The 22942-nt window shown below is 62.6% G+C and overlaps 1 protein-coding gene across 2 annotated transcripts in view; it reads right to left on the minus strand.

Moving 5' to 3' along the window:
• RBM19 (RNA binding motif protein 19) overlaps nt 1-22942 on the minus strand; it is a 144005-nt gene that overhangs the window by 6688 nt on the left and 114375 nt on the right. The window contains exons 24-25 of one of the 2 annotated variants that reach the window (XM_078435764.2): nt 9139-9251; nt 7844-8529 (exon numbers count right to left, since the gene is read on the minus strand). In XM_078435764.2, coding sequence (XP_078291890.2) covers nt 8524-8529; nt 9139-9251 — 119 coding nt within the window. In that variant the 3' untranslated portion in view covers nt 7844-8523. Of the gene's footprint in view, nt 1-7843; nt 8530-9138; nt 9252-22942 lie in introns of those variants that run through there. The other variant, XM_078435763.2, reaches the window with a different exon arrangement.

A 22942-nucleotide genomic window follows, 5' to 3' on the forward strand; every position in this document is an offset into this window, starting at 1 on the left:
CGGCCTGTTCAAGAGGCCAGACCAGGGCCGGCTTGGATCCCTGGGAATCCTTAGCAGGTGCCTCTCCTGCTGGCCACTACTGGGTACAAGGCCAGGTCCCTGCCCTGAAAGGGCGTCTGGGTGGTGACAGACTAGGCAGTGAGGGAAGTGTGGAGCAGTGACAAACCCACGGAGGCCCCCCGGGGAGAGCCCCGGAGCCGGGATGGGGGTGAAAAAAGGAGGGAGGCCGCCCCACTCATCTAGGTGGTAGACGGTGTCCAAGGAAGGGTGTGGGGGGGAGGGACTGCATCCAAGCCCCGACTTTCCACCGCCTGCCGCCCTACCCCACGTCCATGCTTCTTGGGAGTCCCCTCCCTTGAGGGCTCTGCCACGTGACTTACTGTGGCCAGTGGGGCAGCAGCAAACACGTCTTCACGCGGAAGCGACACCCATGGGTCTCTCTGGGGATCTGCGCTGACAACTGGTGCTTGGGTCTGAGAACGTACGGGCTTCCCGCACTCGCTCCCCTGCTCCTGGAGCACGAGGACCCCGCGCCTTCGTGGGGCATCTGGCTCCCACGTGGCCCTGCTCCGGCCAGAAGCGCCGCGAGACCGTCCGGGCTGTGGACGCTGTCTGGGCTGGCCTCTCCCTGGCCCTCGGTCCTGCAGCCTGGTCCTGCCATACTGGGAAGTGACACGCCAGGAGCCGGAGGGGGTTATGGGCTCTGGCCCCAACCTGTTCAGCGCCACGTCCCAGCCCTGAGAACCGCGAACGGAAGCAGTGATGTCGGCTACCGTGCACGTGGCTCCCGGCGTATCCAGCTTCCGCCCTTCTTCCGCAAAGCCAAGGGGACGACGAGACGACGGCCCAGACGGTGCCACGGCCGCCACGGCACGCGCCTGGCAAGCGGCCTGCCTCCATCTGGCACCTTCCCGGAATACTCGCCACTTCGCTTCCCCAAGCCTCAGTTTCCCCACTGGTGCAACGAAGGCGACAAGTCTCCGCCTTGTGACTCGGCCGAGCTGGTGGCTGCGAGGGCTTTGCCCACTGCAGGGTGGCACGCGGGCATCAGAGGAGGCAGCGGTATCATCGCCTGGAATCTTCTCGGGGACCGGGAGACGGGAGGGCTCCTGACAGCTCCTGGGGAAGGCGGAAGCAGCTGCCGCCCGGAAATCTGCAGAAAAATGCCTGCTGTTGGCCTGAGCCCAAGGACGGGGCGCTGAGGCCCCAGCGGATCGTTTTCATGAAAGCTGCAATTAAGGGGAAGTGGGGTTTATTAAGGAAGCTGGAGGGGACGGAGCCCTGGCTTCTGGCGAGGCTCTAATTAGATCGCAGAGCCCCTCTTATTTCGCCGCTGAGCCAGAGCGCTCGGCCTCCTGGGTGGTGGGTGGTGGGGTGACACAGGGGACTCTCCTTGACGCTGGGGGGATGGGTGACGGCAGCGATTGCTTCCGCGGTGCTCAGCGCGTGGGGGGCGCTGGTCTCCACCCTCGGCGTGTCTGTGCTCGTGAAACCGTCACGGCCCCGGTGAGTCGGTTCCGCCGTTGCTCTCGGGTCACAGGTGAGGACACTGAGGCGGAGAGAGGCCAAGGAGCCGGCCCAAGGTCATGCTGCGGGTGAGGGGCAGAGCCGGGATCTGGGCCCAGACGGCCTGGCTCTGGTCTGTGCCCGGGCCGCGTGGTGCAGCGGGCAGCGCACGGGATGGGGAGTCCTTCAGGTGTGGCCTTGTAGCAGCCACTGGCCCTCTCTGGGCTGCAAAATTACAGGGGCTGGCTTTCGATCGGGACTCGGCAACCTCGATGCGAAGGGTCAGACGGGGAATATTTTCGGCTTGGCAGGCGATACCGCCTCTGTTGCAATTATTCAACGACAGTATGTAAAGCCACGGGCGTGGCTGTGTGCCAATAAAACTTTATGCAAACAGGCAGGGGCGGGATCTGGCCCCCGGGCAGCAGTTTGCTAACCCCCGCTTCCCACCATTCACGGCTCTCTTCGTTACCACTTCCGTTTTACTGTCTTCACGGTCTTAATAATTCCCTTCAGACGGAGAGTTTTGTTTTGTTTTGTTTTGAACCTCCTCCTGGAGCTCGGTGAAATCATAGGTTCGACGAGCTATCTGTGCATTTGTATTTGCAACATACATGTGAAAATAAACACACACGTTAAGAGTCTGCCCCGGCTGCAGCCTGCACGCGATGCTTTGTTGAGTCCTGTTTACACGTTACCTCGGTTCTCTGCACCGCTGGGGTGTCGAGGCAAAGGACGACGATGTGGGGGGAGGGGGGGGGAACCCGGCCTCACACCCCGACTTTGAACAGAGTGGTTCTGCTCTGTTTTCTACACCGGGGATCCGCAGGACACTTTTGTTTGGGAAAGAGGGTCCCGTGGCCAAGAGAGTTTGGAGCTGTCTAGGGCTGGCTTAGAAATGAACTCGGAAGTTCTGAGCTTCAAGCGAGGATTTACTGGTTCTCCCTTCAGGGGCCCGTGGGTCCCCCACGCTGCTTCTTAGATTTCTTCAAGAAACGCCGATGGTTTCCCATTATGCCTTTGGTCTGGCCCTCTCCTGTGAACTTGACACATGTCTGCCAAGAAGCTCTTTGTCTCCACCTGACGGCTAATGGTCATCTCCAGCGTAATGTGCATTTAAACCCCCAACTCCTGGTGTCCCCCCTGCCAGCTCCGGCAGCAACCGGCCTCAGCACATGCCAGCTTCTTTCTTCCCACCGTGCAGGCCCGAACCTTGGCCTTGCACACCTCAGACTGTGTCCCATGGGCTGCACCTTCAGCACATCTAGGACCTGGCCACCTGTCACCTCCTCTGAGGGTCTCAGTCATCCCCATCCCCCACCACCCCTAGATAACGCATGTCACGCCCTCCCCCCTCCCCGGGCTCCGTCCACATGCCCCGCCCTCAGGGAGCTCCCCCGTCGGCCCTTCCCGACACCCTGTACAGACGGCGGCCCCAGTGGCCCTACAAGGAGCCGACTGCTGGCTGGCTGGCTCCCCACCTCCTGCCGTCAGCTCCCCAGGACCGGGAGCGTCATCTGCCGAGCTCACTCCCGGTCCCCAGTGCCCACGGCCCGGCCTCGTGCACAGGAGGCTCCACAAACGTGTTGGACACACACAGCAAGGGGTTTTGCCTTCAAACCTCAGCTTCGCCTGCGTAGCTCTATTAGCTCCCGGGGATGAGGACAAGGGCTCAGACCACCCTCCGGGGAGCCTCGGGGCCGCTTCTGTCACCCCCCCTCTCCGCCCAGGAGCCCTAGGATGGCGCCTGGCGCTGGCCACAGCCCTTCTGAGCCACATGTGCCCGGGACTGACGGCATCTGAGGATACTGCAAACACGCGCACGCCGAAAAGCACACTAGAGATTCGTGGCAAGTAGGTGCTGGACGGGAAAAGCCTGATCGGGGGGAAAAAGACAGGATGCCTTTCGTTGCAGCTGCGCTGAGTCAGAGATCCAGACCCAGCACACAGGGGGCCTTCCCTCAACAGCCCCAGACTCGCCTGTAAACTGGGGACACTGTGGCCAACCGCCCTACGCCTGAGAGAGGGGGACAGAGGCTCTCTCTCACGCTTCCTGCGCGGCATGGCGCTGGGCATGAGCCCTCCGCATGGTGTCGCCTGGGGAAAGTGAGCCCACCTCCCACAGCCGCCGAGAGGTTCAAGCGGGGAGCATTCGGTCCGTCAACTATCGCCACCCCCCACCCCTGCCCGCACCAGGCAGGGGAAGCAGGGTGCAAAAACATGGCTCCTACCCTCCAGGGGGGGTTGTGGGGGGGGGCACACAGGAAACCACAACACAGACGACCTGTGACATTTGGGTGTGGCTGGACCTTCGGAGTGTGGGGGGGGGGGCTGGGCTCGCACAAGTCACTGCTGGCAAGATGCCCGTTTCAATGGCTGGGGCAATATAGGAGAATGTTATTAAGCAAGTATTCCGCTAATCTTTTATTAGTAGTATTTCCGGAAAAAAAAAAAAAAAAAGCGTGCCACCTAGTCTCAGTGAGGCTCGGGGGAAACAGAAGTGGGGCGGGGGCGGCAGGGGGGAGGGACCCAGGAGCGGCTGTCGCGCAGGAGGGGGAGACCGTGTTCCATTTCTGCAAGGTGCACCAAAGGGTTAAAGTCATTTTCATTAAAATTTAAATTTCAGCAGGCGTTCACTCTCCCTTCCCCATCCTTTGAACGTTTGACTGGCAACCATTTCATATTTCAATCTCGGCAGAACAAATTGAATTAGATGTTGAAGCCGAGCTCGGTTCTGTTCACCAAAGCCTGCATGCTCGGCTTGCGCTAATCCTTCCTAGACGCCGCGGAGCACAGGCACACCGGCCCGGCCACAAAAGACAAGCCGAGGCAGCAAAAGAGGGAGGAAACACAGGCGGGCGAGGGCCACTGGAAACTGTCTTCGGCCTGACACGTGGGTCTTCAAGCCCAGGAGACAGAAGCTCATGTGGCTGTTCTGGCCTTGAATCCCGGGTGCCCAGCACACGGGGCCCCTGCTAAGTGTCTGATGAATGAATGAATGAATGAATGAACGGACAAACAGGTGAGGCGAACTGGCTGACTCCGTGGCAGCCTGGCCCCCTCCCAGAGTCCAGATGCTTCCGTGGGATCCCAGGTTCACTCGGGTCCCATGACCCTCTACGCCAGCCCCTGACCGGCGTGCAAACCGGCCAGAAGACGCCGGCTCGAGTTTCCCGGGAGGGAGGCAGACCTGAGGGCTTGCCCAGCGACCTTTGCCGGGTGGGCACCGACAGGACCCTTTCCTTACGCAGCCAAGTGGGTGGACGGGTCTAGGAGTGCTGGCCCAGGGGCCCGAATCCGGCTGTCAGAACAGCCGGTTCTACTGTGACAGTGGCATCCCTGCCCGCGGGTGGGCCGGGGATCACAAGCGTTAGGAGCAAACCCAGCCATACCACGGCCTGGGGGAGGGGTCCACCTGTTTTCCAACCGCACACCCAGGCAACCACTGGCTCATCTGGGGTCTGGCTGTGTGCCAGCAGCTGAACCATGTGCTTGCTCGGCCCGCTTTGGGGCCTGTGGGCAGAGGGCACCCTCTCCGGGCCACCTTCCCGCGCGTATGGACTCCCCATCCTGCCCCATGCCTCCGATGTGGGCCCAGCAGGCCTGCCGGGCACGCACTGGGGCCTGGCTTCCTTGGGCATTCGTGGGCAGAGCGCCCCAAGTTTCCTTCGTTGTGAAATTCGGACAGCAGTCGTGAGAACTACCCCTTATCTAGCACCCCTGCGGCATGCAACGGTCTAAGTGCTCCCCACCCAGGGTCTTTCAATGTTCAAAACGCTTCTACGAGGCAAGAAGTCTTCTCCTACCCGTTTTAAAGGCACGGACGTGGAAGGAGGAGATGGCTGCATGGCGGCAGGGGTGCAGCGGGGGTCCCGCCCAGGACTTCCTGGGACCAGGGCCTGTGGGTCCTGCTCTCATTCCCCTCTGGGAGACCCCCGTCTAACTCCCACCCTCCCCCCGCAGGAGGGCGCCGGGCCCCTCCTCACCCCTCCAGAGCTGTCTTTACGGCCCCTCCCCGCACCCCCGCCCCCCACCCCGAGCCAGGCCCCACATTCCAACACTGGGTCCTACCCTCCAGGGTTCCCCGGGGCCTCATGCCCTTGCTGACCCCCCACGGCTCCCGCACAACTCCTGCCCTCCCACCCCGGCTTCCCTCTGGGCCCCCTCCCTGCCTCTGGCAGCTCCCTGTCTCCTTGCCGTGCCTGTAGGGCAGGTCCACCGAGGGGGACTTCGGGCAGAGCCAGAGGCCAATGGGTGACAATGCCTCCACGTGGAGGGCCCCAGGGACTGGGAGGAATACCCTGGCTTCTCTCTCCTATGAGCCCCCAGAGGCTGAAGGCACCCACCCCCGACCAAACCCTGCTGGCAGGCTGTTGCCAGGGGAGCCTGGGAAACATGACCTGCGGGGCTCGGGCCCCGAGAGTCCCAGCAGGCGTGCGGTGGGTGTGTCGTGTGTAGACGCGGGGCACACAGGCAGGGCTCTAGCTCCTGACTCTGCAAACGGCCGTCTGCACAGGCCTTGAGGCCAGGATCCCCCTCTGACCCTGCGGCCCCCGGCCCCACATCACCTCCCCTCTCCGGGTGCCTGCTCCGGTCCAGCCTCCAGCACGGCCCTCTTCCTGGCTCCCCCTGACCATCCGGGGGTCAAAGACCCCCCTTGAGAAACGGGTGAGTCTGCACATACATCGGGAGGCTCGCCGGGGCCGCACCCCTTCCTCAGCGGCCACCTCCGTGGTTTATTCCTGGCATTTCTTTTCTGGGCCGAATGATGGCCCACTGTCACTTCTAAATCCTCCTCATAAGCTCCCCTGTGCCCCATGTTCCTGGTGACAACGGTGCCCGTCCGCCGGATGTCTGGGCCCCACAGTCAGGAGTCCCTGCAGTTCACCCGGCACACTCTGGATGGATGCGTTTCTCCCAGGTGCTCCCGGCAGCCCCGCCCCTGTGCCGGGCAAACTTGACCCAGCTTCGCTGGACGGTCACCTGGCCATGCTCCGCCTCCTTCCAGAATCGCAATAGACACGGCAGTTCCGATATAAGTTACACAGCGTTAGTAGCTCCTGACTGCTCAGGGCTGCAGTCACTTTCAGTGGGGAAGGGACAGGGCTCAGGCCGTTCCCTGCACTAACTGCTGCCACTGAAAGGGACAGGGACGTCCGCACGTGGGAGGGGTGGAGTGTGGCCACTCTCTGAGTGAGGAAGGAGAATTTAAACTAAGATCTCAAAGGGAAATAAGGAGAGACAGGAAAGATGCGGGGGAAGAGCAAGTGCAAAGGCCCTGGGGTGGGAGCATGCTGGAAAGGCCAGCACACAGGAAGTGAGGGACAAGAGGCAGGGCCTTCTCGCCGGGCGAGGAACGTGACTTCATTCCAAGTGTGTGGCGGGCCCTGACGGGTTTTAAGCTATGATTTGCACGATCCGGTTCACGGATCCAGCTGGACCCCTCTGGCTGCCTGTGGGGAATGCAGTGCCCCTGGGGAAGGGGAAGGGCAAGGGGGGAGATGAGGGTGGCATCCGCCATGGATGCCCTGGAGAGCCAGGTGTGGCATGAAGGAGGGGTGATGGGGCCCCCCGCGATCTCCAGGGGAGCCGAATCGACTGCTCTCATTTGCTTATGTGGCGGCTCCCTGTCTAGACAGTGAGCCCCTGTGGGGGGGGGGGGGGTGGGGGCAGAGAGGCCAGGCAGGGCAGCGAGAGGGAAGGGGACCCAGCGTCCCAGGCTGGTGTGAATGCATAGCCTATGCTCGGCACGCAGCCCCAGGCTGCAGGACTTGGCCGGTCCTGCCCTGGGGACGTCCTGGTACCTTCATCCGAGTCAGTTAAGTCTGTGCCAGCGACGCCTCCCGTGTGCCAGGCCCAGGGGGTCCGGTGGCCTCCTATTTGGTGACACAGACTACCCCCCACCATCGGCCTGGCTCTGGCAGTGGGAGCACAAATCGTGTGTTCCGCCAGGGGGACCCACGTGCCGCTCAACGGGACAGGCAGTGGCGGGGGAATGGGGCGGGCCCGTCACCCCCGAGACCCACGGCACCCGGAGGGACTGGCCACCCGAGGGCCTGGCCGGGTGAGGCTTAACACTGACCCTGCCGTACAGCCCCACCTGCACACTGTGGCCGCACCTGCTCTCTGCGGGACACTCCGGCATAAAGGCTGGCGACCAAGCCACTCCGGGTTTGTGCCTTTTGCCTCCATGGTCTCCCAGGGCCGGGCACCTGCCCCACGGGCTGAGCCTCACAGAGCGACCAGCGCCGTGGAGCTTCGCTGGGGTTCCAGACGGCTCAGGCGACCGGATGGAGACGGGAACCTCCCGCCTCCGGAAACGCATGGACACGGTTTTCTGCAAAGTTCGGAAGGTTCCTGGACACGCACCTGGAGCCCTGGCCAGAGGTCCCGAATTAAGAACAGAAGTGCTGATGGGCATTTTCTCTGGGCTTTACTTGGGTTGACACCAGGCTGGCACAATGTCACCTCCCTCGTACAGAGAGGGAAGCCGGGGGGTCAGAGGGGACCTCCCTGGTCTGCGGCCGGGGCTGGGGAGGGCGAGGCTGGGATTCAGACCCACAGCAGACCAGCTGTGGCTCTTTCCTCCCCACGGGGGAGGCCGTATTTCCAGGCTGGAGCAGGTGTGTGTGCACGGGCGCCCCAAGCCCGGGATAAGCCTTTCGACACCGCCTGCCGGGGCCGGGGCACGTCTCACGGGGTCCCCTGCCTGTGCGCGGAGGGCGTCCGCCATCAGAGACACGGCTTAGACGCAACTGGTGAGGCTGGTGGCTGGGCTTCGTGAGCAGCTCAGAGGCTCCCCAGCCCCGTGCTCCGTCGCTGGCGGTCCCACGTGACCTTGGAGCAGGACGGAGGCCAAGTCCCCAGCCGGGAGCACTCCCGCGGAGGGCCGTGGGTGGGAACCCCCCCGCTAACAGCCCCGCAGGGGAAGGCGAGAACAGGAGTTTCCGGGCTGGTCTCACGTGCTCAGCCCCGCGCCCGGGGGTTCTTCGTGGATTAAGGCGGCAATTTTTCTCACTAAACCTGTACGAGGTGGGAACCCGTTTTCAAGGCAGAGGTTGGGACCAGGGAGGTTAGGTAACTGGGCCGGGGTCCCCAGCCTCTGCAGCCTGGAGCGGGGGCCTCGTGCCCAGACGGCCCGGCTGCAGGGAGCTGCCCTCACCCCCGGTGCCACACTCGTTCCCCTGCAGCCGTGCGCCCCGGAGCAACCCCGAGTCCCTCTGTGCCCCGACCCTCCAACCAGCAAGGTGGGGCCCTGTCTCCCCGTCTGGGAGCAGCGGACTGCCAGGCTTGGTGGGGGGCGGTTCGTTTTTGCTGCTCCCGGGTCCTGTGCTGGCACGAGAGGCTCCCTAACGCGGCCACGCCTCGCCTGCCCGCGGCCCTTGGGTGCCGGGCATAGAGCGGGCACACAGTGGCCGCGGGAACCTATCACCCTGGAGGCCGACTGGGGCCCAGGCTGCCCTGGCAGCGGCCTGAGGCCACTGTCCCCTCTGACCTTGGGCGGGGGCAGGGTGGGGGCTCTCTTTCCCCGCCCACCCGCGCGGTGCTGCCCGCCCCCTCCCCAGCCCATGTGGCAGGAGCACAGAAGCCGGAGCGGCTGTCCCCAGTCCCCAGGGCCCTGGAGCCACGTACCCTCTCGGTGCCAGCTCGCAGCTGAAGGGTTCGCTCCTCACTGTCATTTTCACTGTCTTCCAGCTGCTCCAGGATCTCGTCCAACATCACAGACCGCTTTTTCTTCGGGGGCTCTGTGGGAGCCCAGATGGCAAGAGAGGAGGAAAGAACAACCGAGAGGGTTGGGAGGTGGGAAGAGACAGCCGGCAGGAAGGGAGAGGGAAAGGGGTGAGCAAAATGGAGGGCGGGGAGGCGAGAGGGGAGAGAAGGCACGGAGAGGGAGGGGGCACGGGGGACGGGAAGCCAACGGGGAACAGAAAACACGGGAGAGAGAAACAGTGAGGGTTAGTCTCCCGCTTCACCACGGGGCTGCCCTCCCCCCAACCCCAGCCACTCCCCTGTTCTGCCCGCCACCCCCCTCCCTGTCTCCCACCCGCAGAGGAGAAGGGAGGGGAAGAGAAGGGAAGGGAGAAGAGAAGGCCCCCTCCCAGCAGCTCCGAGGTTAGCGGGTCTCTGTCCGGCTTGCAGGGGAGCAGGAAACCTTCGGAGAGGATGGGTCAAGTGAGGGCAGTCGCTGGGGAAACAAACAGGAGCCGCGCAGGCTTTCTTGGAGACTGCAGGCTCTTAATGGCATGGGAGGCGGCTGGCATCCAGCAGGTGCTCAATTAATGCCGGGTGAAATCATGCTCAAAGACGGCAGAGGAGGCGTGGAGGGAAGAACAGCGAGAGGCAGCTTTAGAGAGGAGGGGCGTTCTGACTTGGGCTTTGAAGGACACAGAGGAGGTTTCTGTGACGACAGGGGAAGGGGGTGCAGGTGCACAGCATGAACAACGGGACGGCGGGCTCAGCAATACCTATTCCCCCTGGGCCTCAGACGCTACTGAGCGCCCACTGGGTGCCTCAGCTCCACTCCTCTTAACAAGCCCACAGGCAGGTGTTATTATTGTCTCTTGCAGGTGAGGGGACAGAACCACAGGCAGGTAAGTCTCAGGTCCCTCAGACAAGGGGTGGAGGCAGGACTCAAACCCAAGCAACACCACAGCCTTCCCACTTTTCACGGGAGCCTCCGGTGCTGGCCAGAGAATGCCAGGGAGACAGAGGGCGTCTTGGGGAAGGTGAGCTGGTCCCCTTGGCCCTCCTGGGAGGGACGGGGTCGTGGGGAGGGGGAAGGCTGGGCTCAGGCCAGGCCTGCTGGCAGTCCCTCTTCTGGTCTAACCACTCGCTAACGGTCAGCCTCAGTCAAGGAAGGAGAATGCGGGCTCGTTCAGAGGCGGCTGCGGACGAGCCGTCCCGATCCCCCGGCCCTCAAACACCTCCTCCGCGAAGTCTTCTGCGGGGACAAACCCTTCGCCTCCGGGTCTGCAGAGCCCGGTCTCGCCCTTGGCCCAGATGTGAAGAGTCCTGGGCCTCTTGTAGAATGTTCTGGGCCAGTGACTTGGCGTCCCTGAGCCTATTTCTTCACCGTGTTCCTCCCCAGGTGTCCGGGGGCACCGACCCCTTCTGGTCCTCTCCACGGCTACCTGCCTGATCCAAGCACTTTCACCCGAATCCCTGTTCCCGCCGCCCCACACCGCGGGGTCTGCCCTGCCCACAGCAGCCCGAGGGATCCTTCTAGAACAGGTGCTACCCCCGGGGGTCTCAGAGCTCCCACGGCTTTGCCCAGCAGGGAGCGGGAACTCTTGCGTCCCCTGGGTGGCGTTACTCGAGCTGGGCCCTCCGGGAGACCCCTGCCCCCGCACGACCCAGGTCGCCTGTGTTCAAGCCCCAGCTCCCATGCCCCCTTCTCAGAGGACCCCCAGCCCTGCCGCGTGACCCTTCTCACCACCGACACCACGGCACACGTTTGTCTGGGAACAGAGCTGTCCTGTGGGTTGCTATGTCCCCTGGCTCAGCACACAGCCTGGAACCCAGTGTGTGCTCATTGATGTTTGCCCAGTGACGGGATGAGCACGTTGAGCGGGAAGGGGGGACCGAGCGAGGCTTGAGGAAGTGGTGGGAGGCTGCCTGCCCCCCACTCCTCCCGCCGCAGGAGCCCCCAGGCCTGGCAGCTGTATCCGTCATTGTTAGTCATGGAAAGGGAGAGGGGGCAGGACGGGCTGGGGGTAGGGGCGGCAGCCCCCGGGCTCAGACACACGCTTCTTCTCCCCGCTGCCTGCTTGACGCTCTCGGTTTCCTTATAATCGCCAGGCTCCGGAGGTGCACAATGGCCTCTGGAAATTGAATTTGTGGGCAGGTAATGGGAGCCGGAAAATAGAAGGGCAGGAAAATAGGGCCTGTGGGCCTGTCACTGACGCCCCCTGCTCGCTACTAACAGCGGGGGGTGTGAGCTCCCGGGATGGCGGTCCCCGCTCTCCCGGGCTCCCGAGGGGCGGCCGTGGCGGTGGAGCCACGGTCCTCCCCTTCGGGGATCATTCTGGCTTTCGCCGCAGCCCGACACAGGCCAAGGGAGCAGGCTTCTGCCTACGCGTCCTATGGCTCAAGCTCTCAACCAGTTCTGCGCCCCACGCGCCGCCCCCCCCCACCACCACCGTGTCGCCGCGTCTCTAGTCCGCAGGATGGCGGGAGCCTCTTCCGCCCTCCCTCCCCAGCCCAGGCTCCCAGGGGAGTCAGAACATGTCGCTCCTTTGTCTAACCCTCCGTTGTGCCACCCCACCTGGGGCAAAGCTGTCAGGACAGCCTCTAAGCCACCCGAGTGGTCCCTGTCGCCTCTGTGAACTTCCGGTCACACTCTCCCCCTCACTCGCACGGAGACAGCCACCGGGGGACCCCTTCCCGGTTCCTGGCACCCCCCGTCGCTCCCCTCTCCCATGTCCGGACTCTGCACCTGCTGTCCCCTCTGCCTGGAGTCCTCTTCTCCCAGGGAGCCACCGGGGGGAGGAGGAACCTCACCTCTTGGGGGCTGGGGTCTCCCTGATGCTGAAGTCACAAGTCCCCCCGGTGCCCCTGCCCTACCTCCCTGTTCGCTTGCCACCATGGCATTCAGCCCTGTGTTTTACTGTTCAGCTTGCTCTCTGCCTCTCTCACAGGAATGCTGTCTCCGGGAGGCTGGGGTTTTGTCTGCATCGTCACTCTGTTACCCCCAGTGCCTCCAACAGTGTGGGACACGCAGTGGACGCTCAGAGAGTACTTACTGAGTGCCTAAACGGACTGGTGGCAGGGACAGACGAGGGCGAAGAGGGCAGGCTGCTGAAAGACAAACCCAAGCAGGGTCGGGAACCGAAAGTGGCCTTGAACCACCTTCATTCACGTTTTGGTCCCCTGACGACACAGACCGGGGCAGTGCTGCCCTGGGCCGGGCGTGGGAGTGAACGGGACAGGCCCCGTCCAGTGTGTTCCTGGCCCAAGGAGGGGAGATCGCGACGGAGCCAGACAGCTACAACCCAGGGCGGGATTAGTGCCAGGACGGGGAGGCCCTGCTCCAGTGTGGGCTATCAGGGCGGCTTCCTGGAGGAGGCGACAATGTAAGCATGGCCGGTGCTGACTCCCAGCTCCGGCCCTCTCCCGCCACCGTGCTAGTCTCACCCCCAGCTGGCGGCTGTGCTCACGGCTTCATGGCCCCTCCCACCCCCCCGAGCCAGCGGGCCCCTCCCAAGCTCAGCCCGGCCTCCCGGACACCAGCCACACTCAGTCTGCTGGGGAGCAAACCAGTTCTTCCACGCCTTTGCCCGGAATGCCGGCCCTGCCCTCAGTCACCCTATGCCTTCCTCGGAGTCACCTGGCCCCAGAGACCCTCTCCTCCCCTGTGGCCACTTGACGAGCGTCTAAGAGCCAAGCATCCGTGATGCAGCGGTAACAGAATGAAAAGAACCCACGGCACCCCGCGCTGGCCTCTGATCCTATGTTTCCCCTCCCCGGTAGCGGGGCTCTCACCCCTCGGAGCCTCAGCTCCCCGTCCCGGGACAGGTGGCCGAATGGCCACATGATAGGCTACTGCCACTCCTGCACCTCTCAGCACAGAGTGGCAGCTCGGAGGGCCTCTGCCGTCTGACCGGCCTCAGGCCTGCCCTGTCCCCAGTGCCCAGCACAGAGTAGGCGCTCTGCAATCACGTGCTGAACGTAAGAACGAATGAACGAACGAGCAAATGAACGATCGAGTCCCAGGGCACCGAGGTGGGTCGTCTCTGAAAAACCGCACTGATGTTGACGGGACAGCAATACAACATAACGGGGGTGGGTGGGGGCGAGATGGCATCTGGCAGGGGAAACCGAGGCCCAGAGGGCGGGGGACGCGGCCGGCAGAGGAGCGCACACAGGAGGGGTGCAGGACAAGTGGTGCCTCGGTGGAGTCTCGGGGGCCCTGCCTCGGGGTGGGGGGGCCCCGCCAAGGTCGCATGGGAGCCCGTGACACCGACACGGGGCCCGCGGTTACCACGTCCGGCTCTAGGATCACACGCACTGGCTTTGGCACGTCCCCCGTTGTGTGCCCTCGGGCAGGGCACGTACCCTGAGGTTCACGCCCTCGTGTACAGAATTGGGGGGGCAGGGCAGTTCCTCACCGCTCCCCGTCTCTCTAGGGCCACCTCTGCTGACCCGAAGGCTCCGAGGTAAGGAGCAGGTGCAGGCTCCCCCTTCCCGCGCAAGCCTCTCAGGGCACCCCTCCGTGCCCTCAACGCTTCCTTGCACGCTCAGGGACGCACGCGTGGACACCTCTCTCCCACCAACGACTAGCCTGTCTGTGCCACAGTCTCCCTACCTGTGACGGGGGGGGCGCTACCAACATCGACCTCACGGGGTCGTGGGGAGGACTGACGGAGGGAAAAGAGCAGCGATCGGCACCTGGCTAGAACCCAGCCGATGGCGTGGAGACCGACATCTCTGCTACATCTCTGCTACCGAAACTCACGTCACACGTGCTGATTTAACGTCTCGCTTTGCCATTAGGCCAGTGGGCGCCGACGGGGCAGGGACCGTCATCGGGCGGCCAGCACACGGTGGGCGATCCACGGAGAGCTGTTAGGCAAACACACGGAATGACGTGGCAGGTACAGTATCCACTCCCCACCCCACGTTGGAAAACGGCCCAGGGGATCCGCCGACCCCAGTGGGGCGAGGGAGGGGCGTACAAAGCGGGTCGGCGACTGGCTAACCCCACGGCCTTGGAGGTCACGTGACCGGAGGTCCTGGCTCTGCCGCCTAACGTCCCGGTGACCTCGGGTAAGTCACCTCAGCTCTCCGGGTCTCGGCTTCCTCGCCCGCCCACGGGGGATGAGAACGGAACCCGACTCGCGGGGCGGCTGTGCGCATTAGCGAGTCTGTGCGCGAAGCCCCGCACGGTGCTCGGGGGCCACGACTGCTCTCGTGGGCCCTGGTGCATCTGGCTCAGGTCAGCCCCCGAGCGCCCCCCCCCACCCCCCCTGAGAGGTCGCGCGTTCCCACCGAACGACACCCAGCGACCCCCCGCCGGCCCTGCCTGCACGCGGAGCACCCTGCTTGCCGGGAACAGCTGCTGAAATCCCACTTCCCCGACATCAAAAGCCTCAGTGGGTTTTCACCAAACAAACATAATGCAGAACCGGAGAAAGGTGTAAAATAAATAAACAAAACAAGCTGTGCATTTTCTTTCAGCATTACAGCTGCACCCGAAGATAAACAAGAGAATGTCACCAAACATCAATACCCGAGAAATTAACTTGACAAAAAACTCAGCCGTCCCCCAACAACCCCCCAGTCCTGCCCCCCTCCCCGCCCCCCCTCCTCCAACCACCATTTTGCATTTCTGGAGTTCCCATCTAATGATTTTATTTTTCAATTAATTCCTTGACAGAATGCCAGCCCGCGTCTCTCTCCCGTCCCTGGCTGGCGCTGTCGCCCTGCGTGGAAGGCACAGGCAGGCAGAGACAGAGAGGCGCGAGCGGGTGGGCGGGGGGGGGGGGGTTGCACTGCCGGGAGGACAAGAGAAAGCGCTTCGTGGGGTTTTGTTCCAGAGGCAGAGCGCTAAGGAAGGGCGAGCGGAGCGGGGCAGAAGGGAATTCTGAAAGGGACGGGAGAGGAGCAGGTGACGGCAGCGGGGGGAGGCTGGAGCCAGGCTGCCGGGATCCGAGCCCGCCGCCCCTGGCTGGGCCGCCTGGGGCAGGGAGCCTCACCTCTCTGTGCTGGGTCCCTGCACCGACTGAACAGTACCCTGCTCGGGCAGAGCCTAGGGGTCTTAGACGGGCCAATGTGCTGAAGTCTTTACGGCAGCACCTGGCACGGCGTGGGCGCCCAGGAGAGGTTGGCTGATCTTATGGCTCATCGGTGGACGCAGTTGCTGGGCATTAATGAAGGCAGGCAGGCCACTTCCCTCCACTTGAAAATGGGGGCAGCAATACCAGCCCCGGACAAATGCAGTGGCCACCGTGGGACAAATGCAGGAGCCATAGCATTAGCGGGTGGCTCCGCGACGTACACGTTAGTGGCTTTCCGTGGCCACGGGGGAATGTGCAACCCTGGCCCGGGACGGGCTGAGAGTGTTGGGGGGCATAAGCCTCCAGAGAAACCCTCCACCGGCGAGGTGTGTTAATGGGGACTTGGGGGACACGTGTCCCAGCTCCCTCGACTCCTGGGGGACAGCTCTGAGGTGTTCCACGCCGATCTGCCCACTGCTGGCTCACTGCGGCCCCTGGACGGGTTCCCTCCCTTCCTCCCCATCCCTCACCTCCTCCGTGATCTGCTCTGGACCTAAACCCACGTCTCCGGGTCGGCCTCTGGGGAACCCATGCCAGGACACCATGTCCACAGGTGACCAAATGGGAGGGAGCCTCAGGCCCCAGGCCCCCACAGAGCATCTGAAGTTGCGGACGTGATTCAAAGACTTAAACAGCTAGTGACTAACGTGCGAAAAAGCGGGGGGGGGGGGGGGGGTGCGCTCCACGAGAATCTCCATTTCCAGTTTTTCTGGGAATTGGCTGACCTGTGTCCCCACCTAGAATACCGTGTGCCAGGCCTGGCGCTGCGGATCCAGCCGTGAAGACAACTCTCAAGGATACTCTGAACCATCAGCCACGGTGGCCGCGTCGGAGCTCCAGGGTGGGCAGAGCCCAGGCACCTGAGAGCGAGCGGTGGGCTGCGAGACCGAGGATCTCTGCACTCCTTGGGCCTCACATCGTCGGAGCTCTGCAGGGAAGGGCAGGACGGCTCCCAAGCACCTGCGGGCTCTGGGCGGCAGGCTGGGTGAGCGAGCGGTGGGAGAAATCCCACGAGCTGCGTATTATTGTCCCGTTTGTCAGATGGGCAAGCGATGGCTCTAGGGAAGTCACCCGACCATACTCTCCCCTCGCCCCATCACACCAGTGGTGCCTAGGGGCCCGTGGCTCAGTGGCCGCCCTGCAGTGGAGAGGCCGGCACAGCCCTCCTTAGGGAAGAGCTCGCGACAGGGAAGGCGAGAAACAGACGGGGCCCCCACAGTCCCCACCCACGTGCAGCAGCAGCCTGCGCGAGGCCAGTGGTTCTCAACCCAGCTGCCCGAGAGAATGATCTAGAATCTACTCAAGACGCGACCCCACCCCCAGAGGTTGTGATGTGAACGGCCTGGGAAGGGTGCTGGTTATTGAGACTGCTGGTCACGGCCCCTACGAATCACCTCGGTACTCGGGGCTCCGTGCAGCTTGGTGGGTGGCCCACGCCCTGTGCAGTTCTAGGCAGCTGGCCTGGCGGCTCCCCACGCACAAGGCCTGGATTATTGTGGATTTAGCCCGGGGTAGGGCTGGGGGGCCAGGCCAAGCCCGGGGGGAGGGGGGGGGGCTTTCGGGCCCAGGTCTGCATGTGTTTGCATCAGTTACGGAGGCTGGGGAGGCCAGCACAGGCTGGGGAGGCCCGGGAGTGGCCAGGCGAGGGTGACTCCTGCCACTGGAACAAAGGAAGAGAAAGGGGACTAGTTGGAGGTCATCGTCTGCCCCCTTCTCAGGCCTGGAGGGATCTTCCCATTTCCAGCAGTTTGATGGGCATTAGCCTCCTGTCCCTTCCTCTTGGCGCAGCCCTGGGCTGGGAGTAGAGACCGGAAGGGAGGAAGTGTTATCGTCTCCTCAGGGGGCCAGGGCAGAAGGGAGTCCACACCTGGCACCTTAAGTGGCCAGGCAGGAACGGCGGGGGGACTATAGGGAGGGCCTCGGACTGTGACAACTCGGCCCAGCCGTCCATGGGCACGCAGACCCAGGGTGGTCACACCCGATCTTTCCAGAGGCCAGGATCTCGATCTTCAGGTCCAATCTTCTGATAGCAAAATAGTGGCAATTCATTGAAAAAACAAAAACAAAGACACAAACCCCACCTGTCCATATCTTATGGACAGATCTGTGGTGGAGGTCCGGGGCTGGCTCACCTGTGTGGCCTCTGACTTACTGTCCCTCCCCTCTCGGTCTCCAGAACCCTGTCAGCTTTACTTGTGGCCGCACAGCCGTAGCAAAAACCTCCCCGTCTGTCTGTTCGTCTTGGGTTTCTCTGGCCTGGGCCAACCTACAATTCAGAAACAAAATCGGCCACCCCCTGCCGCCAGCTACAACCCTGGAGGGCTGTCCACCCTCCTCCTGCCCCTACTTCCAGCACTCCGGTCCCCAGGTCCCTGAACCCCTGTCCAATCCGGGCCCGGCTCCTTCCCCTCCCAAGTCGCTCTGAAATTCTCCTTCTGTCAGTTTAATTCTGTGATCGATGAGGAAGAGCAGGAGAAATGGCCCGGCACAGCTGGTTTCCCCGTTAGCCCTAGCAGGGATTCCTGGCCTCGCTGGCGACGGCTGAGTGAAATGTTTGCGGAGCGCAGAGAACACAAGTCAATAACAATTTAGCTGGATTGGGAGCAAGTACCTTCCCCGCACGGACAGCCGCTCCCGGGGGAAGGGGAAGAGAGTGTGCACGATATTGCTGAAGCACTTGGAAATATTTCCAAAACACCGCGCAAAGAGGCTCGGGGCGTGGGGCAAGGAAGGAGGGAAGGGGCGGAGGAGGAGGAGGTGACCTACAGACGCCCGCTCCGGGGCCCCTCCAGCCTCCCCAGCACCTCCGCAGGGAGAAGCTTTCGGCTTGCTGAACGTTGATCCCCCTCCCCGCCCCCCACTGTCATTTGCGCCCTTGCGGGCAGCCGCCCCTTCCGAGCCACCTGACCAACCAGTTCCCGCTTCTCTAGATTCTCCGTGTGCGCCAGCTGGGATGGCTGGGGGCGTGTGTCCGAAGAGCTGGGGGCCCGGCTGATTTCGCCTTCTCTCCTGGTGCCACCCACCCTGCCATGGCTGGGAGCCGGAGCAAGAATAAGACACGCCACGTGCTTCCCAGAGGCGGAATTGGGAGCAGCGGCCTTCCCTCTGGGGCGACTGGGACGGGCCTTCGATGCCTCTGAAGGAATGGAAAGGAGGCCAGGGGAGCTTACGGGAACCCTAGGTCTCCGGGGAGCTGGAAAGAGCCACACCGCAAAGGGATATTTTGAATAATAAATTCTGTGACTTCACATACTTGCTTGAACTTTCCCGACTGTGGTTTTTAAAGCCTGATGATTATGTTTTCACGGCCAAGATCAAGAAGGCCTATTTGCAAGGGCTGGCGTGGGGATAACGGGCTCTCCTGGTCCCCGGTCTTTTGAAAATGTGCCGTCCTATGAATGATTAAGTTACGGAAGGGGGGTGGTGGTGAACTGTCGCAGGCTTTAAATATCATCTGTATGCTGATGACTTCCAAATTTATATCTCGGCCCAGACTTTGCCCCTGAGCTCCGAACTCATAGATCTATCTGCTTGACGTCCCACGGGGAGTCCTAATAGGTGTCTCAAACCCCCTGTGCCCCCTCCCATAAGCCCCCACCTGCTTTTCCCGGCTTCCTGGGCCTCATCACCATGAGGCAACACCACCCTCTGAGTGCACGCTGGCCTTAATTTCCCTCATGCCTTCCAGAAGCAAATTAGGCTGGCTCTACCTTTATCACATAGGCTCAATTCACCTGCATCTCTCCATCCCTACGGTCTCCGTCCCCACCCAGGCCCCTGCCCCACTTGCCCCTACCTCCATTCTTGCTCTTCTATAATGCATGCCTCGTGTAACAGCACGGAAGAGGTCTGACGGTGTAAATCGGGCCGCAGCACTCCTCTCTTCTTAAACCTCTGAGAGACTTCCTGCTTTATGTTGAATGAAAAGCCAGGTTCCCTGCCAGGCCCCACAAGGAGCCCTGCTGGCCCCTCTCCAGCTTTGTTTCCTAGCATTCTGCAACCTGGAACCGTCCTCTAGCCACAGTGGCCTACTATGACCATGCTCCTACCTCAGGGCCTTTGCACCTGTGGGTCCCCGTGCCTGGAATGTTTTTTCCTCGCATCTTCGGCTGACTGGCTTCCTTCTTCCCATCTCAAAAGCACTGACTCCTTGGAAACACTCTTTCCAACCACAGTACTTGAAATCGCTCCACTCCTCCCCACTCCTGAGGAGTGTATTGTTACCCTTTCTAATTTCCTCCGTAGGGCTTGCTGTCATCCCGACGTCGTTGGTATTTACTTTCTCCTTTCTGTCATCTGTCTCTCCCCCCTCAAATATCAGCTCCATGAGGGCAGGGGCCTTCTCTTTTGTTCACTGCTTTGTCCTCAGCGCTGAGAAGGGGCTTGAGCATTAGATGGTCAATGCGGAATTGAGCGAGTGAGTGAATGAATAGAGTAAGTGGGGAGCAGAGCAACGGGGCTTCCTTTCCAGGGGAAGCCGGAGTTCTTAGGCAGAGCACTCCAGCTGGGGGTGGGGGATGAGGGTGTGGCTGTGATGCTTCTGGAACTTCTGGAAGGCGAGGCATCACGAACACCCTTTCCCTGGCGAGGAGCCCTCCCGAGAAAAGAGGGGTCGTGGTGGAATTAGCCACCCGTGGCTTTTCGGTAAATTAAGGGCAGCCATGTCACAAGCCCCAAGGCCTATGAACTTCTTCTGCAAGCGGGGACACGTAAACAGTTCTGGTCCCTGTTGCAGCCACTCTGCTCCTTTGCAGTGTGACGATGCAGCCGTAAGTACCCTGGGAACAAACGGACGCGGCCATGTGCCAAAAACGCTTTATTTTCGAAAAAGGCCGCAGGCTGTAGTTTGCAGCCGCTGCCCTACCCGGACTGGGAGACCAGCTCCGATAAAGGGGGGATAACTTGGGATTTATTAGGGGCTTCTGTGGCTACAGGGCGTGGTGAAATAGGCTTATCTGTTCTGCAGTGTGCAAAGCTGTGTGCCCTCCGGCAGTTCACTAGACCTCTCTGGGTCGCAGTCTGCACCTCGGAAAGATGAGAATGTCACCTCCCTCCAGGGAGGCGGGAGGCCCAAAGGGGACTGCGCGCCCAAAACCCCTTAGCAGTGCTCCCCACCCGGAGTGAGTCCTCCGCCGGCTCTCTCCCCTCCTCTTCTCTTGCACCTGACTTGGTCGTTACTAAGAAGCCGCATGGCTGCCTCCTTCAGAGCGGTGGGGTGTCGAGGTTCAAGGTGGGGAAGAGGTGGCTTCAGGCCAAGCGGGGCTCGGGTGCTGGCTGCACACCTGGCCACCGTCCGTCCAGCCTTCCTGTGCCCGGGCTTCCCTCCCACGGGGTGACAGTGAGGAGGAACCGAGTGGCCTCCTGCACGGGGCCGAGTGCCTACTAGATGCTCGGTTAGGAGGGGCTGTTCGCTGCTCATTCATGCACCCGTGCCAGATGCAGGGCCAAGGCAGGGGATGCGGAGAGGGCCCTGAGCCTGGGGACGGAGCCTCTCGGGGAGAAAACACATCGGACAATTGCACACGTGAACCCAAAGCGGCAGGAAGGCGAGGTGAGGGGCGGGATGGGGGAATTGAGAAGATAAGGGGCATCGCGTCCAGGGGGAATTTCAGACGCTCTGGTGGAGACCTGAGGGCGAGCGGGGTGGGGGTCAGGCTGCCAGGACGAGGGCACCAGCAGTCAGGCTCCTTCCCTGCCTGGTCCCCCGACTGCAGGGGGTGCGGGGGCAGCATGTGCTAAGGGCTAGTGACCCACCCGGACAGGCACTCGTCTGCACCCGGAGAGAGCAGATCTCCCACCCCGGCCGGGCCGGGCTCGGGTGGGCGGGGGGAGGCACGGCTGCCAGCTGCTTGCCATGCCGGTCATGTCTGCGCTCCCGGCTCCGGAGGTGAAAGGTGCAGCCGCTAACCACAGCCCATCAGTCCTCCCAGCTGGAATAAGGCAACGGCGGGAAGCGGAGCCGTGCTCCCGGCCCAATAAAAGCCTGTTTGCCCGGGCCTCCCTGGCTGCGCGGGCTCCGAAACAGAGGGTTCTGCGGGCGGATTGCTTCTCTACCATTATATTCTCTCGGTGCCGCTCGCGGGTACCGCAGCCTGCCGAGGCCCTGAAAGCTTCTCGATGCCTGGACCCTGCTGGTTTGTAACACGCTCGGGAAGAAAAGGGCACAGCCAGTGGCCGACTTTCCTCCTCCTTCCCTCCTCGCGCTCTCTTTTCACCCTCCCACAAGCAAGGCGCGGAAGAATGGCACTTCACCTGCTGGGGGGTGGTGGGGGCTGCTGCGAGGTGGAGAGGGGAGAGCCGGTTCTGGGCCGGGAGGGGAGGCAGGGCAGGGGCGAGGGGGAGGGCGGCTCTGTGCAGAAGGGCCGTCTCGCTATTCCCTCCCAAAGCACCTCCGTCTGGCGTCAAGGCCTTTGCAGACTCAGGGCAACTTTTCCGAGGCCTTTCAAAGACCTGCCCTTCGCTGCTCAATCCGATGGGTATTTGGTAGGTGCCACCTGGGCACTGAAAACAGGATACCCGGCTGTCTTACAGGGACCTCGGAGAGGACGCAGGCTTCCACGTGGTGGGGAAGCTGGGGGTTTAAAACCAGCTGCCAATACAGGGGCCTAGGCAAGCGGCGAGCACCAGACCGGGCACCGAGCACGTTCAGTTCCCACAGCTGCAGTGGAAGGCAAGGCGTTACCAACACCCTTTCCCCCGGCGAGGAGCCCTCCTCCTCCTCTCGCTCCTCCTCCTCTCCCTCCTTGCCTCCCTCATCCTCCTCCCTCCTCTTCCTCCTCCCCCTCTTCCTCTCCCTCCTCCCCTCCTCTTCTCCCCTCCCTCCTCCTCCCCCCTCCTCCTCTTCTGCCTCTCCCCTCCTCCCCCTCCTCTCCCTCCTCCTCCTCCCTCCTCTTCCTCCTCCCCCCCTTCTCCCCTCTCTCCTCCTCCTTCTCCCCTCTCTTCCTCCTCTCCCTCCTCCCCTCTCCTCCTCCCCCCTCCTCCTCTCCCTCCTTGCTTCCCTCATCCTCCTCCCTCCTCTTCTTCCTCCCCCCTCCTCCTCTCCCTCCTCCCCTCTTCTCCCCTCTCCTCCTCCTCTCCCTCCTCCCTTCCCTCCTCCTCCTCTCTCCTCACCTCCCTCCCCCTCCCTCCTCCTCCTCTCCCTCCTTGCCTCCCTCATCCTCCTCCCTCCCCTTCCTCCTCCCCCCTCCTCCTCTGCTTCCTCCCCCCTCCCTTCCTCTTCTCCCCTCTCTCCTCCTCCCCTCCCTCCTCCTCCTCGATGCTACTGTGCAAATGCCCTGTCCTGAATGCTGCCCACGTGTTGGGCATACTCCCTCTCTCTGCCACACACATGTGCCCACGTGCACACGCTCGGTATTGCCCAGGCTTATAAAAACCGGGGCTCTTCTTCTCTATTCTCTCCTCCCATGGCCGGGCCTGACTGCAGCGTAAGGTCAACGAGGTGCTCCTGGCGGCGCAGAGAGGGGAGACATTTGTCACACGCTCACCTGTGCCAGGGGCCCCCCCAGGCACGTTACAGGCGTCAACTCCCTTGGCCCAAATGAGGTGGGCACCCTACTCCCACTGTACAGATGAGAAAGCTGAGGCCCGAGGGTCTCGCCTGAGCTCCCAGAGCAGGGATGGGAACGCGGCCCGGAGTAAACGGAAGGGTGCACACCTGCTGA

This window comes from Panthera onca, chromosome D3, assembly GCF_046562875.1.
Source record: "Panthera onca isolate mPanOnc1 chromosome D3, mPanOnc1 haplotype 2, whole genome shotgun sequence".
NCBI classification, from domain to species: Eukaryota; Metazoa; Chordata; class Mammalia; order Carnivora; family Felidae; genus Panthera; species Panthera onca.